Source organism: Canis lupus, chromosome 36, assembly GCF_003254725.2.
Source record: "Canis lupus dingo isolate Sandy chromosome 36, ASM325472v2, whole genome shotgun sequence".
In the NCBI taxonomy this organism is placed as follows: Eukaryota; Metazoa; Chordata; class Mammalia; order Carnivora; family Canidae; genus Canis; species Canis lupus.
This window is the reverse complement of record NC_064278.1, coordinates 5178998-5199065: the sequence shown is the minus strand read 5'-3', so window position 1 is coordinate 5199065 and position 20068 is coordinate 5178998. Positions and strand designations below refer to the sequence as shown.

The 20068-nt window shown below is 36.4% G+C and overlaps 1 protein-coding gene and 1 pseudogene across 8 annotated transcripts in view; both read left to right on the top strand.

Moving 5' to 3' along the window:
- The window catches only part of WDSUB1 (WD repeat, sterile alpha motif and U-box domain containing 1), a 48371-nt gene extending 29020 nt beyond the window's left edge, over positions 1–19351 (top strand). For 6 of the 8 annotated variants that reach the window (XM_049106159.1, XM_025471127.3, XM_025471124.3 and 3 more), the window contains one exon: positions 18955–19351. In XM_049106159.1, coding sequence (XP_048962116.1) covers positions 18955–19112 — 158 coding nt within the window. In that variant the 3' untranslated portion in view covers positions 19113–19351. Of the gene's footprint in view, positions 1–573; positions 17688–18954 lie in introns of those variants that run through there. The other 2 variants (XM_049106161.1, XM_049106163.1) reach the window with 1 other exon arrangement.
- LOC112674711 (exostosin-like 2) lies at positions 6836–17687 on the top strand (annotated as a pseudogene).
- Positions 19352–20068: the final 717 nt, after the last annotated feature.

Below are 20068 nucleotides of genomic sequence, written 5' to 3'. Positions count from 1 at the left end.
GTAGGTTTGGATAAGATTAGAGACAAAAGGGTTCAGTTTAATAAGCTTTACTTGAACTTGTGAAATGTGTTTTTGGTTACAAGAATGCAAGGTAAAATGTTTTTGAGATAGACTGTTGTGATCTCTTATGTTTACTTTATCATGAATGTAAACCTTACAGAAATAAGATTTAAAGATTATAAAATTGCATCATTCCACATTAATTTCTAATCTGTCAATAGACACAGATGTATGTAATTTACATAGTTGTAATCAGTGAATCCTTATTTTTTTAATTTTTGTGTAAGACTTTATACATTTCTAAATAGTGACTTATTCTATGTAATTTTCAGTTTTAAATACTTTATTCCAGTGTGGCTCTGTGCTACATTTTGATTCATATACCAAATAGTGGAAATCTTTAAATTGTAAACAGCATTGCACTGATACCTTGGTACTTCCTTTTTTCTGTTATCCATTACTTAGGGTTATTTTTATGGCATGTGTTCCCCCATCACAATGTTTTATGACCATGAAAAAGAATGGTTTTGATAGATTTTGTTAGAATGTTCTTTTTTTTTTTTTTTTTTAAAGATTGTATTTATTTATTCATGAGAGAGAGAGAGAGAGAGAGAGGCAGAGACACAAGCAGAGGGAGAAGCAGGCTCCCTACAGGGAGCTCGATGCAAGACTCAATCCCAGGGCCCAGGGATCATGACCTGAGCTGAAGGCAGGCGCTAAACCACTGAGCCACCCACGGATCCCCTTGTTGGAATATTCAATGGACATTTGAAAAGTGTGGTCTTTCCCCATTGTGTAGGATTGGCACTCCTGTTGAAAATCATTTCACTACATATGTGAGGGGATTTATTTCTGGTTTATTTTGTCCCATTGGTCTATATGTTTGTGCTTTGGCCAGTACAATACTTTTTTGATTACTATGGCTTTGTAATATGTTCTGAAATCAGGAAGTATGAGGCCTCCAGTCTTGTTCTTTCTCAGTATTGTTTTAGCTCTTTAGGATACTTTGGGATTCCATATAAATTTTAGTATGGGTTTTCCTATTCCTATAAAAAGTGCCACTGGGATTTTGATGGAGATTATATTGAAGGTGTAGATGACTTTGGGTAGTATGGACATTTTAATATTAACTCTTCCAATCCATGAATACAGGATGTCTTTCCATTTATTTGTATTCTTTTACTTCTTTCCACAATGTTTTGTAGTTTTCAGTGTAAAAGCTTGCCAGAAATATATTGGAATGGTGCTTAATCTATTGATTCGTTCAGAACTGATAGCTCCAACTCATGCATATCATCACACAGCTCTCCATTTTATTTAGGTCTTCTTTACATTCTCTTAGTGCTTTGTATTTCAATATATAGGTTTTACACTTACTTTGCTAAAACTGTCCTTAGGTATTTAGTATTTTTATAACACTATAAATACTAGCTTTTAAAATTTCAGTTCCCAATTCTTCATTGCTCAATATTTTACAATTGATTTGTAGATTGACTTTGTATTCTGTGACTTTGCTTTAGCATATTAGGTGTAATATCTCTTTTTTGGATCCTTTTACCTGATTTTCTGCATACATGATCATATCATCTGCAAGTAGACATTTGTATTGCTAATCTGTATGCCTCTCCTGCCCCTACCACTTTTCCTGTTTCTTGTTACACTGTCCAGGATTTGTAGTACAATGTTGAAAAGAAGTGTTAAGAGTGCCTTAACATGCTCTTGGGGGGAAGCATTCAATTCAGTTCAATCTTTCACCATTAAGTATGATGTAAACTGCCTTCTATCAAGTTTAAAAAGTTCTTTTCTATGTCCAGTTGCTGAGAATATTTAAAATGCTTATCCTGAAATAAGATGGTTTTTCTCTTTTTTCCTGTATTATTAGAGATTACTGTATTAGTTTCTTATTGCTGTCCTAACAAATCACCACAAAATTAGTGGCTTAGCACATTTTTGTAGGTCAGAGGTCCAGTACATTCTCATAGATAAAAGTCAGGGTATTGGCATGTCCTGTTCCTTGTTGGAGGCTCTAGGGAAGAATCCATTTCTTGCTCATGTAGATTGTTGGTAGAATTCAGTGTCTTGTGATTTTAGGACTAAGGTCCCTATTTTTTTTGCTAGCTGTAACCTGAGGGCTGTTCCCAACTGTGGTAGGCAGAATGGTGGCTCCCCAAGCATGTCCATGTCCTAAAGCCCTAGAGCCTATGAATGTTACATGGCCAAAACGGCTTTGCAGATGTGAAATTAAGGGTCTTGAGATGAGTCTCCTGTAGTATCCAGTAGAGCCAGTGTAATCACACGGATCTTTTATAAGTGAAAGAAGGAAGCAGAAGAGTCAAAGGAGAGGTGACAACAGAATAGAGTTTGAAGCTAAGGAATTCAGGCAGCTTCTAGAAGTAAATAAAAACAAGGAAACTGATTCTCCCTTAGAGCCTTCAGAAAGAATGCCACCTTGCTGACACCTTGGTTTTAACCCAGTGAAACTGATTTCATATTTCTGATCTGCAGAACTATAAGATAATAAATTGTGTTACACCACTAAGTTTGTAATAATCTGTTACAGAGGCATAGGAGACTAACACACTGGCTCCTAGAGGCTGTTAGATTTCTCAGCATGGGGCCTTTTTCCAGCTTTAAACCTAGTATCTTCCTGTATCACACTGCATCTCTTTGACCCACTTTCCTATATTCCTTTTCTGTTTTTAAGAACTCCTGTGAAAATTTCCTGTCTTAAAATCAGCTGATAAGTGACCTTAATCCTTGGCAAGCTTAATTCTCTTTTGCCATGTTAACATAACATTGTCACAGCTTCCAGGATTAGGATGTAGACATATTTGTGGGTCATTATTCTGCCTAATACATTATATTCATTAATTTTTTTATTGTGGTGATATACAAATATATAAAATCATTTTAATAGTTTTTGAGTATATAGTTGAGTGATATTTGATTCTTCTGGATACCTCATATAACTAGAATCGTGCAATATTTGCCCTTTTGTGTTGACTGACTTAGCATTATGTCTTCAGGGTTCATCCACATTGTAGCATATGTCACAATTACTTTCCTTTTTAAGGCGGAAAAATATTCCATTGTATGTTTATACCATATTTGGTATGTACATCCAACCATGGACATGAAGGTCTTTTCTACCTTTTGGCCATTGTGAATAATGCCACCATCGACGTAAGTGTACAAATATCTGTTCAAGTCCTTGCTTTCAGTTCTTTGGGGTATATATCCAGAAGACTTGCTCAGTCATACAGTAATTCTGTATTTAATTTTTTGAGGAACCACTATACCATCTTCACAGTGCCTGTACCATCTTACATTCCCACCAGCAGTGCACAAGGGTACCAATTTTTCTTGCCTGTACTTATTATTATTTTGTTTATGATAGCCATCCTGATGAGTGTGAGGTGGTATCTCGTTTCAATTTTGATTTTTGCGTTCCCCTAATGACTAGGATGTTGAATGTCTTAGGTACTTACTGGTCATTTTATATATTTTCTTTGGAGAAATATCTAGTCCTCTACCATTTTTCAATTTTTTGTTGTTGTTGTTGAGTTATAGGAATTCTTTATATATTCTGGATATCCTGTATCATACGATTTACAAGTATGTCTCCCATCCTATGGGTTGTCTTTTCACTCTGTTTCAAGGCCCTTTGATGCACAGTTAATTTTGATGAAGTCCATCCAGTCTTTTTCTTTCATTGCATATGGTTTTGGGGTCATATTCATAGGAAATCATTACCAAATCCAGTATCATGAAGTATTCCCCCTATATTTTCTTCTGAGTGTTTTATTTAGTTTATACATTTAGTTTTTTGTTCCATTTTGAGTTCATTTTTTTATATGGTATACATATTCTTTTGTATGCAGGTATCTACTTTCCCAGCACCATTTTTTAAAGAGATTGTTCTTTCCTCCATTGGAATGGTCTTGGCACCCTTGCTGAAAACACTAGGCTATGTATGTTTGGGTTTCTTTCTGTATTCTGTTGGTCTACATAGCTGCCTTTATGCCAGTACCACACTGTTTTGGTTACTATAGCTTTGTATATAGTAGCTTTTGAAATCAGGAAATGTGAATCTTCCAACTTCTTTGAGATTGTTTTGGCTCTTCAGGATCTCTTGCAATTCTATATGTATTTTAGGATGGATTTTTCTATTTCTGCCAAAAAATGTTTTTGGGATTTTGAGAGGGAGAATTTGAGAGGTATTATGATGGGAATTGCATGGACTCTTTAATTGCTTTGGATAGTATGGGAATTTTAACCATTGTCTTCCAATCCATGAACAACAGGATATCTTTCCTCTGTGTCTTTAATTTCTTACAGCGATATTCTGTAGTTTTCAGTATGCAAGTCTTTTACCTCCTTGCTTAAGTTTGTGACTTGAATGGAATTTTCTTAATTTCCTTTTTGGATTCTTTATTGTCAGTGTATAGAACCACAGCTGATTTTTGTATGTTGATTTTGTATCTTTTAACTTTTGTATCTTGCTGAATTGAATTTGAATCTTTAGGGTTTGAATTCACTTATTGCTGGATTTGATATGCTAATATTTTCAGTATTTTTAAATCTGTGTTCGAAAGAGATATTTGAGTTTTCTTTGTAGGAGATTTGATTTATGAAAGCTTCAAATATAGCTTTTATAATAGGTTACTTCGTCAAATTAGATTTCTGAGTATTCTTTCTTGGAGGTTTACATTTTCTATTACCTTTACAATATTCTTGTTGGCATAATTTTAATGTATTTTGTGTTGAATTGTATCATTTGTTTTAATCTTGATTCTCTTTTTGTTTATAATTGCATGGTATTTTTCTTTCAATCTACTTTTAAAACCGTGTACATCTTGAATTTTCATATAATAATCTTTCACCAAAGGTTACCCATTTTCTAAATTTTAACATTATAGATTAATAAAAATGTTCTGATTAAAGTTTATCTAAATCGAACCATCAACTACATCTTTTGGGGGTCTAGATTCTTGCCTTAAGCTTGGTTTGTGTGATTTATCCATGTTGTTATAAAAATTAACAAATTACTGCTTTGTATATGTGAATATACTACAAATTATCCATTCTGTCATTATTAGCTGCCATGAACCTTGGTGAACACACATATGCATTGCTATTGGATATATTCCAGAGAATAGATATGTACAAGCTGTTACCCAGAGTGGTTGAAATAGCTGATACCCCCTCCAGCAATGTATAAGAATTCTAGTTACTCCCTAGCCTTCCTTATATTTAGTATTATCTGTGTCTTTCATGTTACCCTTTATTATTTTTATTGAAGCAATTGAAGAGTCACATGCAGTTGTAAAAAATAACAGATCCTATACACTTTGCCTGGTTGTTCTGTGCCAGCAATATGATAGAATATCACAACTAGAATATAGACATTGATGCAGTCTATCAAGCATAGATTTCCCCAGTACCATGCATGTGCATTAAGTTCTACAAGCTTGTCCCTTTTGGAGATTTGAGCATCAACCACCAATCAACACAGTTCCAAACTTCTAAACCTTCCTTTGCCTTTTTATAGTTTATCTGTCACCTGCTTGCTCTCTTCAGACCTCATCTGTCCTCCATTTGTAAAATATTATATGAATGGAATCATACAGTAAATAACATCTTGGGATTAGTTTTTTTCACTTAGTATAATCCAGGGAGAATTGCCATTCATTTATTTTTAGTCTTCCTGCATTACTTTTAGAGGTGTTCCCTGTGGAAAACATACATATAGTTGAAGTTAAAGTAATTTTTAAAATATCTGTCCTCAGAACGCCTGGCTCAATCAATAGAGCATGTGATTCTTGATCTTGGGGTTGTGAGTTCAAGCCCCATGTTGGGTGTTAGGGATTAAATAAGTAAAAATGAAGGATTTTTTTTTTTTAAACAATGTAGTAGATTTCTGTATATTGTGATCCATCTATCTACTCATTCCTTCCAGCGTGTTTCCACTTGATTTTGGTTTCTTCTAGCTCTGTTTTATCCTTTCCTCAATTTTTCTGAATTGATTATATGTCCCTTTTGGCTGTTATCCCCCAGTGTTTCTTCTGTGTGTTAAACTGACTGCCTTAGAAGCATTCTTACATAGTATATTTATTATATCTGTCCTTTAAAAAAAAAAAGCCACCTATGCTTAATAAACAAGCAATAGAGAAATAGGTTTTGAAAATGTAGAGGCTTTTCTTACTTTGATCTATCCTTCCAGATCTTTTTTTATTTATAATTTTATTCTATGACAAAGGGATATGATAAAAACTTTAAAAATTGTATTTACTTAACAGACCAAATAGTATTCATTAGTATATTTAGAACTACTTCATTCTCAACTACAGGACAGTATTTCATGGTATGAATGTGCCGTAAATTAACTCATACTCTGTTGAACAGCTTTTTCCAAGTAATTCTGTAGAAGAAACTCCTCATATACTGTATACACAGGTACACTTATTTAAATATTCCAACTGGATAAAATCTTAATACTGTTAGATACTGCCCTATTTTAAATTCTTAGTTTGATTTATGCTTCATCTTCTTTTTTAAAATTGGCTTGCCCGTTTCCTGGGTTATCACTCCGCGAATGAGGCAGGATGGGTGCATGCTTCTGGGTTTAGGGGGAAAAAAAAACCCACCAAACCAAAAGCACCCACACACCATAAACACAAAAAATGAGCAAGCAAGACGCCCCTTCCGTTTTGTGAGATCCAAGCTGCAAGTGAATAAATCAGCGGGCCCCGCTGCAATCTTCTGCACTCGAGCACCAAGAGATTCTGTTCCTATCAATTAAAGAAAATTTTTAAAAAGTTAAAACTTTACCGTAATGAAGTATTACCACATCTGCAAACTTCCCGGACGAGTGATGGGCATTGGAGTCCTTCGTTTCTCTCTGGTGGTCATCCTCGTGCTGCTGCTCGTTTGACCACTTTACTTCCAAATATCAAGGAAGACAAGATGCTTACTTTGCGTAGGGAAATAAAATCCCAGGGCAAGTCCACTCTGTATTCCTTTACTCTAATAATGCAGACATACAACAGAACAGATCTCTTACTGAGACTCTTAAATCATTATCAGGCTGTGCCATATCTGCATAAAGTGATTGTAATGTGGAACAATGTTGGGGAGAAGGGACCAGACGAGTTATGGAATTCTCTAGGGCCGCATCCTGTCCCTGTGATCTTCAAACTACAGACAACAAACAGGATAAGAAATCGACTCCAGGTCTTTCCTGAACTAGAAACCAATGCAGTGTTATGGTAGACAATGACACGCTAATTAGCACCCAAGACCTTGTTTTTGCTTTCTCAGTTTGGCAGCAATTTCCTGATCAAATTGTAGGATTTGTTCCTAGAAAGCATGTCTCTACTTCATCAGGCATCTACAGTTATGGAGGTTTTGAACTGCAAACCCCGGGGTTTGGAAATGGTGACCGGTACTCTATGGTGCTGATTGGAGCCTCGTTCTTCAATAGCAAATACCTTGACCTGTTTCAGAGGCAGCCTGCTGCTCTCCATGCTTTGATAGATGAAATCCAAAACTGTGATGATATTGCCATGAATTTTATCATTGCCAAGCACACCGGGAAGACTTCAGGGGTATTTGTGGAACCTGTAAACATGGGCAATTTAGAAAAAGAATCCAGTGGTGGCTATCCTGGAATGTGGCATCGAGCTGAGCACTTTAAACTTGTTAATATCTACGATAGCATGCCCTTAAAATACTCCAACATTATGATTTCTCAGTTTGGTTTTCCCTATGCCAACCACAAAAGAAAACTATGAAACTGAAACAAACCTCAGAACTGCTTAGTATTTGAGTAGCTTCTCTTTGCTAGGGTTGGTGTTTGGTTTGGTTTGGTTTTTTTTTAAGCAACATCATGAACTTTTTTTTATCCACTACGGAAGTCTCTACAAAGGAAACAATGTACAGTGCTTCTAGGACATAAAATTCACACGAACTTCAAAAACCAAGAAGCTGGTACTCTCTAGATAGGTGTTTTTGTGAGGAGTTTTCATCCACTGATAGAACTCCTTGGTCAGCGATTTTATTGTTTACATTCCGAGACAGTTCTACAATTTCTTTGACTCCTGGCATTTGCCTTAAGGACTTATAACAAGTTGTCTCCAGGATCGAAACTCCAGAAAAGCATTTCTCAGATTTTTCATTAAAGGATGATTGTTTTCATTTGAAGCCTGAAATGCCTTGTTTGCAAAAGCCTGTGGTGTAGAGAAAATCCATGTGAAGGGAGAATAATCTTCAATCCCTTATAAAAACAAGTGGACAAAAATAAATAAATAAAATTAAAATAAAATTGGCTTTCCCAATTCCAGATAAGTTATAGGATCATCTTGTTATGCTACAAAAGAAAATCTAATTGACATTTTGATTAGAACTACAGAAAACCTAAAAAGGGGGTAGAAATGAAAACTTTGTTAGTCAGGTGTTCCATCTATTTTATTGCTTTCAAGTCTGTTCTGAACATTTAATTCATTTAGGTAGCTTTGTTAAAAAAAAAAAATCAGTGTTCACATTGAAATTCATCATTTCAAGGCTGGAAAAAAAGCTAATAAACCCTATCTGACCATTCTGCTTTTTCTCTAAAGCTTTTACAGTGTTTTATCTCAATTATATAGAGGGAACATACTCTGGTGTCTGTTGTAACTGTGCAGGTATAATGTCAGTTTAATTCTGATTTTGTTTCAAACAGTTTGAAAGTATTTTTAATTCTCATTCAGAGTGCATAGCCTGTCTTGAATGGAATTCTGTGCCTTTTATCTTTTTTGGAAAACTTTCAGCCATTCTCATTCTATATACCTTATCTCTTCAGCCTTAATGTAGAACTACCTTAATCTCTGACATTGCTTCGTAATTTTAATGTCAGTAGTTTTTCATTTCTGGAAATCTGATTTAGCATGTAGTTTAAAGGCACGGATTCTAGAACCAGCCTGCTTGGGTTTAAATCCCAGCTCTGTCACTCCAAGGTCATATAACTAAGGAGTTATTCAAGCATCAGTTTCTTCATGAGATTGTTGTGCAGATTAAATAAGTTAACATAGTAACAGTGCTTTGGAACAGTAATCATAAATTCATTCTTATTTTAGAAATATTCAGAAGCTGTATTTATTTCCTGAGGTTTGTGCTATCCTAAGCCTGCTCTTTGTTGTCTATGAGTTTTCGCCTTCAGTCAAGTATTACCTGTGGAATTTCGGTGCAGGAAGAGGACGTATAGTTCCAGAACGGCATTGGGCTTGCTTTGTCCATTTCCCAGAGCAACAGGGACTGAGCAAGCTTTTTTCTTGGACAAAGGTAATATAAATTCAGAGCCCAAGCCAGTGAGCTCATAAAGGTGAAGCCATTTGAACCTTGAAGTCATCTGTACATGTAAAAAGACATTTTAGTCACATTTTTTTTTAAGATTTTATTTATTTATTCATAGACACAGAGAAAGAGAGGCAGAGACACAGGCAGAGGGAGAAACAGGCTCCACGCAGGGAGCCCACGGTGGGACGCGATCCTGGGTCTCCAGGATCACATCCCAGGCTGCGCCAAACCGCTGCGCCACCAGGGCTGCCCTTAGTCACATTTCTAAGTATAATACAGAAACTTGGGAGTTTACTTAACCTGGTTTATTACCAGAAATGGAAGTCTAAGAAACAAATCTTATAGTAGGCAACATTTCTTTGCTATTTTACCAATACCTGGTCATCTGAGTATATTAAATCATTAAATATTGTTTACTTCCTCGAACTAGCTGGTACAGTTCTTAATTTGAATAAAAATTTTTAAAAAGTAGGAAAAACAAGCAAACATATTAGTTAATACTGAATGTGTACTATATATTCTTTTAAAAATTGTCATTTTTCCCCACCAGCAACACGTTTGATTTCAACTAAGCTAACTCTAGTAGTAAACTTCACGCATGAATTTTTCCAAGAAACCAGGAGTATAATTTTTAGGTATAAAAATGCTTCAGTGCCTTTTCATTTTTACACGAAAGTCTGTATGTATCTGGAGATAAGGAAGTGGTCTTTGCTTGGTAGCTCTTTACTACTCTGGAATGAACTTTAGTAGAATAGTGTGATACCTTATATATCATTAGCAATGCTAGATCTGATCCAAATTCTTTTCCTGTTAATCAAATAAGACAATACCATGAAAAGCTGCTATTGAACTTTACATAAAACTGGCCAGTGTAACTCACTTTGTTATAGTAGGAAACCTGTACCACCATAGACTGAATGATTTGACATTTTCCTCACTGCCACCACCCAAGAAATTAACAATCCACAAGCAGGCAAGGAAAAAATCATTTATGGGAATTCCATTAAAAGTGACAAAATATTATACGGTAATGTGCTCTAATAGCACAGATAAAATTAAAAATGGAGGCTCAGGTCGTGATCCCAGTGGGCTCCCTGCTCAGCAAGGGAGTGTGCGTCTCCCTTGGCGGGTGCTCCCACTCTATCAAATAAAGTCTTTTTTAAAAAAATAGAGTAGAGAATATGAAAAATTGAAGATGCTCACTGATTAAGGAGAGACCAAGAAAATACTCAAAAGTTCAGATAGGCTTTTCATCAGTTAATAATCAGCAGATCAAAAATGCCTCCCATAAGCATTAAAATTTATGAAACCAGTTTCTATAGTGAAAATTTATGTGATATATAATGAATGATAAATATTATCAATTTATTGTTCCATAATTCTACTGTTTGATTTTAACTCATCCCAAAAGAGAAAAAACGATTTTAGATTAACAAAGCACAATCCAACCTAAAGGATTCAGAAAGGCTAGAAATAAAAGGATAGGCAAAAATGACACAATTGCAAGTAAAAAGAAGGAGTAATTACATGCCTGCAAAAATGGAATTCAGACCAAGAAAAATTTAAGACACAGGGTATTTTCTTGTAATACTGAAGACAATTCTCAATGAAGATAATGACTATTACTAGATAAGCAGTTTCAAACACAACAACTTTTGTAAAGCAGAAACAATTAAGGAAAGAAGCACAGTAACAGACTTGACCATACCTGTCAATCCAGAATAGACCTATCTACCAAATCCTGAACATTCAAAATAGAAAGTACACTTTTTTAAACAGAGACATCCATAAATATTAACCATATTTAAACACCAGATACTACTACTACCAGAACTAACACAAACAGCTTTATCTCACCACAATGGAATATAACTAGGAAATTATTAACAAAAGTGGGCCCCTTTCACCTGGAAGGTCAAAAACAGTCTATTATATTTATCTAGCCTGGTGGCAAATGAATGAGCTGTTATTGAACTCAAATATTCCATATAGATGTGCATGTTAATATTATTACTATCAGTAATAGGCCAGTGTGATGGTACTATATAAGATTAAGGTTTTCGTTATACTCAACTTTAAGATTTTACTTATTTGACACGGAGAGAGAATGCACAAACTGGGGGAATAGCAGAGGGAGGGAGAAGTAGGCTCTCTGCTGCGCAGGGAGTCTGTTGTAAGGCCTGGTCCCAGAGCCCTGGAATCATGACCCAAGGTGAAGGTAGACACTTTAACTGACTGAAGCACCCAGGCCCCTATACTCAACTTTTTAAAAATAAAAATTGAGGGATGGGATGCCTGGGTGGCCCAGCCATTGATTGTCTGCCTTCGGCTCAGGGTGTGATCCCAGTCCAGGGATCAAGTCCCACATCTGGCTCCCTGCGAGGAGCCTGCTTCTCCCTCTGCCTGTGTCTCTACCTCACTCGCTCTCATGAATAAATAAATTAAATATTTAAAAATAAATACAGTAAAAATTGAGTATATTTACCTACTCAAACTATTCTTAAAATTCAATAGTAAGACAAATTATCCAATTAAAAATAGGCAAAGGATTTGTTTTTTTGTTTTGTTTTTAATTTTTATTTATTTATGATAGTCACACAGAGAGAGGCGCAGAGACACAGGCAGAGGGAGAAGCAGGCTCCATGCAACGGGAGCCCGACGTGGGATTCGATCCCGGGTTTCCAGGATCGTGCCCTGGGCCAAAGGCAGGCGCTAAACCGCTGCACCACCCAGGGATCCCAAGGCAAAGGATTTGAATAGACCTTTCTCCATAAGAGATACACAAATGACCAATAAGCACCAGAAAAGATGTCCACTGTCATGATGGAAATGAAAGTCAAAAGCACATTGAGATGCCACTTGGTTACCCGCTAGTAAGACAAACATGTGGTAGAAGGATTTGCAGAAATATTGCTGGTGGAAATGTAAAATGGTATAGCTGCTGTTGAAAATAGCTTGGCAGATCCTCAAAAAGCTAAACATAGCTACCCATGTGATGTAGCAATTGTACTAGATACACACCCAAGAGAATTGAAAACATTCATATAAAAAGTTATACACGAATGCTCACAGTAGTTTAAACTGATAAGAGCCAGAAAGTGGAAAGAATCATTACTGAATGAATAAAATGTGTTATATCCATACAATGGAATATTAATCAGCTATAAGAGGAACAAATACTTATAAACGTGCTACATGGATGAACCTTGGAAACTTTATGCTAAGTGAAAGAAGCCAGACACCAAAGGCCACATTCTGTATGATTCTGTTTATAGGAAGTGTCCAGAATAGGCAAATCTGTAGAGAAAGATTTGTGGTTGCTAGGAGAGGGGAGAGTGAATGCTAAGGGGTACAGGGTTTCTTTATGGAGTGATGAAAACGTCTTGAAATTAGTATAATTCAGAGTTATATAACCATCACCACCAAGAATCACTGAATTGCATACTAAAAAGGGTGGATTTTATGTGAAGTGTACCTCAAAAGAAAACGGCAATAACAGAATCTGGCAGAAAGATCTACCATCCCTCAGACTCTAGAGAACAAAAGGAAGTTGAGGTTATCAGAACCTCACATAGGTCTCCCAGAACCAGAATTCAGGCCTTTAAGAAGGGGTAGATACCCAGCTGGTGCCTCTAAAAGGAGAAGGATAAGACCTATTTGGGCAGTACCTACAATGATGCAAGCAAAATATCTGGAGAGTATAACCAACTACTGCTGCCAGATGAAGGGCCATGGCCAGGTACTTCACTCTGTTGTCTTCCTATAGAGGTTCCAATTGCAAAATCTGACAAGGAGCCGACTGGCAAAGCAGAAATGTGGTTTGAATTATACTGGCTTCAGCATGCAGAGTCCTCCCTCTCATGCATGAGTTTGGAGCTGAGAGACAACAGCTTAATAAGTCTCATTAGCATTTAGTAAGTCAGATTAAAGAGGAATCAATAGCCTTTATGTGTGTATAAGTATATATGTAAACAAAAGCAATTAAAAGGTATAACATTACCACAACATGGGACCGAGAGAGTATTATGCTAAATGAAGTCAGAGAAGGACAAATACCATATGATTGACTTATATGTGGAATTAAAAACAACAGAAACAGACCCATAAATACAGCTGATGATTGTCAGAAGGGAAGGTGGTAGGGGAATGGGCAAAATAGGTGAAGGGGAGCAGTAGATAGTCATCCACTTATAGAATAAGTCAGGGGATAAAAGATAGAGCATAAGGAATACAGTCAAGGATACTGTAATAGCACTGTATATTATGCTATTGTGTGAGCACAGCAGTATACAGACTTACCAAACCATATGAAACAGCATATGCCAACTTCAGTTTAAAAAAGAATGTACAACAGAGGACTTAATATATCAGATAGTCCTGATGAAAATTATAAAACTTCCCTGCAAAGTAAACTTGGAACAAATGGAAAGCATACCATGATGATAGGAAGCTACATGCCATCAGGGTGTCACTATTGGATTTTTTCCCTAGTGATACAGAAGATGATGAATAGGTTCCATTGGAAAGACCACACAACAAGTAACCTAGAAAATAAAGAGGAGTGTCAATAGTCCTATCAGATATCAGAGCATGTTTTAAGCATTTAAAAATAACACAGAATGGGATTGGCACATGCATAGACAGAACACTGGAAAATATATATCTTTCTAAATCTAGAAATTGAACCACGTGCACTTGAAAATTTAGTGAGTGATAAAAACGGCATATGTTAAGTCCGTGGTAACAATAAATTATTTTAATAAGTAGTGTTCTCACGACTAGCCATACGGAAAGGGATAAGACTGGCTTTATCTTAAACTGCACATCTAAATTTCAAATGAATTAGAGATATAAACATAAAAAAAGTCCCAGAAGAAAATGTAAATAAATTCCTTGATAATCTGGAAATAAGGACACTTCCTAACCTAGATTCAAAATCCAAGAGAAATATGTGAAAAACTGATGAAGTGGTTTTTTTTTCCAAAGATATAAAAAATATTCAAGAACTAGCCAATCCTCAAACTTACAGAAAGAGGAGAACTTCCAAACTCATTTTACAAGGGCAGCATCACCCTGATAATAAAAGTTTTTTGATGTAACACAGACAAGGACGCTACAAGAAAATTATGGACCAATATCCCTAATGAACATAGATGTAAAATTCCTCAATTTTAGCAAATCCAGTATATTAAAAGGATTACACACAGTGATCAAGTGGGGCTTATTCCAGGGATGCAAGGATGGCTCAACTTCTGTAAATCAATGTGATACACATTAACAAAATGAAAAATAATAATCCTATCTCAATTGATGTACAAAAAGCCTTTGACAAAATTCAACATCTGTTTATGATAAAAGCTCTCAACAAAACGGGTATAGAGGTAATATACCTCAACATAGCAGTGAAAGGCTGCTATCTTTTCCGCTAAGATCAGGAACAAGATAAGAGAGCCCACTCTACCACTTTTACTCAACATAGTATTGGATGTCCTAGCCAGAGAAGTTAGGAAAAAAAAAAAAGTAAAAGGCATCCAAGTTGGAAAAGAAGAAGTAAAACTATCTCTATTTGCAGATGACGTGTTTTTATATATGGAAAACTATAGACTCCACAAGAAAACTGTTAAAACTAGTCAACAAATTCAGTAAAGTTGCAGGATACAAAATATATACACAGAAATTTATTGCCTTCTGTATACTAGAAACAAGCTCTCAGAGAAATTATTGAGAACTGCATCAAAAAGAAAATATATAGGAATAAATTTAACCAAGGAGGTAAAAAAAAAAAAATCCTGTACATTGAAAACTAGAAAACATTAAGAAACTAAAGAATACACAAAGAAGTGGAAAGACATGGATTGAAAGCATACTGTTAAAATATGCATACTACCAGAAGCGATCTCTGGATTCAGTGCAATATCTGTCAAAATCTCAATGGCATTTTTCACAAAAAATAGAGCAAACAGTGGTAAAATTTGTATGGAATCACAGAAGACCCTGAATAGCCAGAGCAATCTTAAGAAAAAAAGCTGGAGGCATCACAATTCCTGATTTCAAACTGTATTACAAAGGTATAGTTTCAAAACAGTATCGTTTTGGCATAAAAACAGGTAACATAGACAAACCGAACATAGAGCCCAGAAATAAACCCACACATAGAATATGATCAATTAATCTACAACAAGGGAACCAGGAATATACAATGGGGAGAGGACAGCCTCTTCAGTAAATGGTGCTTGGAATACAACAGCCAATATGCAAAAACATGAAATGGGACCACTATTTCACACCATATACAAAAATTAACTCAGAACAGGTTACAGACATGTAAAGACATGAAACCAAAAAACTCCCAGAAGAAAACATAGGTGATAAGCCCCTTGACATCTGTCTTGATAATGAGTTTTTTGATATAACAGTAAAAGCAAAACAATAAAAGCAAAAATAAGTGGGACTACATCAAACTAAAAAGCTTCTGCATGGCAAAAGAAACCATCAGCAAATTGAAAAGGCAGCCTATGAAATGGGAGAGAATATTTGCAAATCACATATCTGATAAGGGTTAATGTTCCAAATATACAAAGAACTATTATTTAGGGAAAAAAAGGATGGAGAGGATCTGAATGTACATTTTTCCACAGATGACATACAGATGCACAAGTACGCGAAAAGATGATCAACATTACTAATCATCAGGGGACCATAAAACCACAATGAGAGATCACCTCATAACTTAGAAATGGTTATCAAAAAGCAAATAAATGTTGGTTGACAATATGGAGAAAAAGGAACCTTTACGCACTGTTTTGTAGGAATGTAAAATGGTGCAACCACTATGGAAAATATGGAGATTCCTCCAAAAAATTAAAAATAGAACTACCTTGTGATCCAGCAATTCCATTTCTGGATGGGTATTCAAAGGAAGCAAAATCACTAACAACTTGAAAAGATACCTGTACCCCCACATTCATTGCCAGTATTTATAATAGCCAAGACATATAAATAACCCAAGTGTCCATCAATGGATGAACGTATAAAGAAAATGTGTATGTGCACAACGGAATAGAATTCAGCCATAAAAACGGAAATCCAAGGACGCCTGGGTGGCTCAGCCCTTGAGCATCTGCCTTTGGCTCAGGGTGTGATCCTGGGATCCGTAGTCGAGTCCCCTATAAGGCTCCCCACAGGGGGGAGCCTGCTTCTCCCTCTGCCTCTCTCATGAATAAATTAAAAAAAAAAAAAAAAGGGAATCCTGCCATTCGTGCCACCGTGGATAGACCCTAAGGGCATTGTGCTAGGTAAAATAAGTCAGAGAAAGATACACATGGAATCTAAGACCATACACTCAACTCATGGATACAGAGAACAGACTGCTGGTTGCCAGAGGCAGGGGGTGGGGAATGGGCCAAAGTGTGAAGGTAGTTAATAGATAAAAACTTCCAGTTCTACAGTTAGTCCTAGAGATATAGTGTACAGCACGGTGACTGCTTCTCCCTCTGCCTGTGTCTCTGCCTCTGCCTCTCTTGAATAAATAAAATCTATTTAAAAATTTAAAAATTTGAGGGGATCCCTGGGTGGCTCAGCAGTTGAGCGCCTGCCTTCAGCCCAGGGTGAAGTCCCACATCGGACTCCCTGCATGGAGCCTGCTTCTCCCTCTGCCTGTATAAATAAAATCTTTTTAAAAAAAATTTTTTTTTTAATTTGAAATCTAGTTGACACAGTAAGTTTGAAGCACACAACACAGTGACTCAACAAAATGCAGCTGCCCTGTGTCCAGGTAGCGCTGTTAGAGTACCAGTGACTATTCCCTGTGCTGTCCCTTTCCTCCTGTGACTTACTCATTCCTGAACCGGAAGCCTGTACCTCCCTGTCCACTCTGCTCCTAACAGAATTCTTACAAGTCTCCCATCAGAACAAAAAGGAAAAATCCGTAATTATGTGTGAAGATGGAACTTTCTGAGACCTATTGTGATCATTTCACAATATAGTGAAGAATTATGTTGTACATTTGAAACGAGCATGTCAATTATATTTCAATGTCTTAAAAGGATGGAACCTTCCTAAAATTAAAAGGGGCCAAAAACATTAACAGTTCACAGGAAAAAGAAAAGCAAATGGCTCTTAAACATACAAAAAGAAAAAATAAAGTTACCTGATATAGCACTGTTCATGAGAGACTGGTGAAAAATCCCGTTTAACGTGTTCTCTTGAAGCTCTTGAGGGGAAAAAAAAACCACTCCTCCACAGAGCTAAACAGGAGTTAAAATGGTAGGATTCCTACGGAAGTATTGGCTTATCTAGCAACATTATGTACTCTTCAACGCAGCAGTCCTACTTCTGGAATCCCCCCCCCCCCCAAAATAAGAGCAACACTATTTGTAAGAGGCGAAGTCTGGAAGCCACCGAGGTAGCCGTCTATACAGCCAAGCATTAGACTTGGGCGGTGGGGGCGGGAGTGGGGCTGGGAGGGGCGAAATAAAAAGGTAAGGGATCTAGTTAAAGCGGGTACAAAACAGTGTACAGGATGCGAGTTCTATGTACGTGCACAGTGTGTACACACCTACGGGCTTGTATTTTCAAGAAGACAGAAGGACAAACAAAACTCTGCACGGTTACCTGTATGGGATGGGGGGGGAACAGGTGTTGGAGATAGAAGGGACTCCTCCAAATGTACCTTGTTTTACATTTTTTTACTTTGAAATCACTTTAATGTTTTACAGAGTTAAATCATGCAAAACCAATCTAAAAATTGAGAGGATAAAGGGAAGCAAATGAAAACAATTTTATGTCAAATTGGTGACCTAACCAAATGGAAGAATTTTCCCCCCACAAGTGATTTTCAAACACAGTATTTCAGTTAGAAAATCCTAGTGGATCTATTCTTGGTGACACAAAGAGCCAGAAAGAAATCGTCTATTTCTTTGATGGTCCTGTGTTAGTGATATAAGGACATTGTTAGTTTGAAACTGTTGTGTGCATTGTAAGTTAAAGCAAATAAATGTGTAAATATAATCAGGAACTAAGATTTTCAGTTTAAAGAGAACGAGCTAAGAGTAAAACGAGCTAAGAGTAAAAAAAAAGTAGTGAAGCACAAACTCCAATCTTTATATGTGCAAAGGCAAAGAATTTTGCACAAACATATATTAACAGCCCAGAGAATTTTTTAAATCATAAATCCCTTTACTATCAAGTCCGTCATGGGATGAGCTCTCTAATCTCTTGGTATCCGTTTCCCTGGGTTTTCAGTAGGTCAGGGAGTTTTGCTAAGGCCCTTTTATCTTTAGCCATATGCTGTCCACACGTAGCTAACAGCTCTAATAAGGCAGTTTATCTCACGACCACTCTCCTCTCTAGCTGGCTCTTTTCCTGTTTTCCTTTCTGCTACATCTGAATTTGGAGCACAGTAAAACACGGACACTGTTCCGGGTAATTTGTGCAGTCTCTATGGATCTTAGAGGGCAGAACAGAGGATGTGATGGCAGCAGTATTTTAGGAGTAGGGATACAGCACCACCACTGAAACCACAATACAGGCCTTGGCAGTGGAGTTGGTATACTCCACTCATTTTAGTAATCCCAGCCTCCCTATCCTACACTGCAAATAATTTGTGTGGTTTTCTTTTAGATGGCTATTCATATGAAAAGGAAGCAATGGAAAACTGGATCAGCAAAAAGAAACGTACAAGTCCCATGACGAATCTCATTCTTCCCTCAATGGTACTTACACCAAACAGGACTCTAAAAATGGCCATCAGCCGCTGGCTAGAGACACATCAAAAATAAACTGTTTATATTGTTTATATTCTTCAGTGAGCTCCTTTGAATGATTTAAAGGTAAATGGTAATCAGACATTAAAAGCAAGACAGGAGAAACATGAATTTAGTTACCTATTAAAAACTTTCTTCAAATCATATGGACCAAATAACATACCTGACTTTTCTGGTTTTACTACAATAGCCTTTTTGTATTAGTGAAAGAAATTTTAACCTGTAGAGAAATAAAGTTTCACTTTGACATAAAATTGCAATGCTCAAATTTATTCTTGCTAGATATAGGTCATATTTTCATTACAACTAAAGATTAATCTGAACATAACATTGAAATCCTAGTTAATGGTCATTAATTTGGTAACTCTTTGGAATTCTTTCAAAGGGAATTTGTAACCGAATAGCTGTAGTATTGTTTAGGACTAAATTGAAAAAATCATTTTGAAATGTTTAATGAGCAGTTTCGTTGGATTCTCAATTTGCAAGGTGGTAATGATTTTTCCCCAAAGTCCAAACCTGCGTACAAAGTTAGATGGAATAAATTATGTCAAGTTGACTTTGTTGAAATAAGGTAGCAAACCAGCCTCCTTTTAGAGTTCAGAAGTTATCATACAACAGTCTAAGCTAGGGTAACTATACGTTTGTACACAATAGGCTGGCTCTTAATACAACATCCTGATAAGCATTCCCTTGCAGAAAACTTCAAGGTCACAATGTTGAGGTGGCATTGACTTTACGTACCTGCCCTAACCTGTGTCCCAGAATGGAAGGCATGAGTAGGAAGGCATGTTAGATGGAACTCAACTGTAAGAGCAGTCAGGGCTCAAAAGCCTCATCTAAGCTGTTCAAAAATTCAGAAATGAGAGGGAAAAAGTAATGTGATTATGTATAATTTGGTCTGTTTCTATATTTTACAGATTTATAATTTGCTCTGTCACAGAATTGTGGAAAGCCAACTACCACAAAAATCT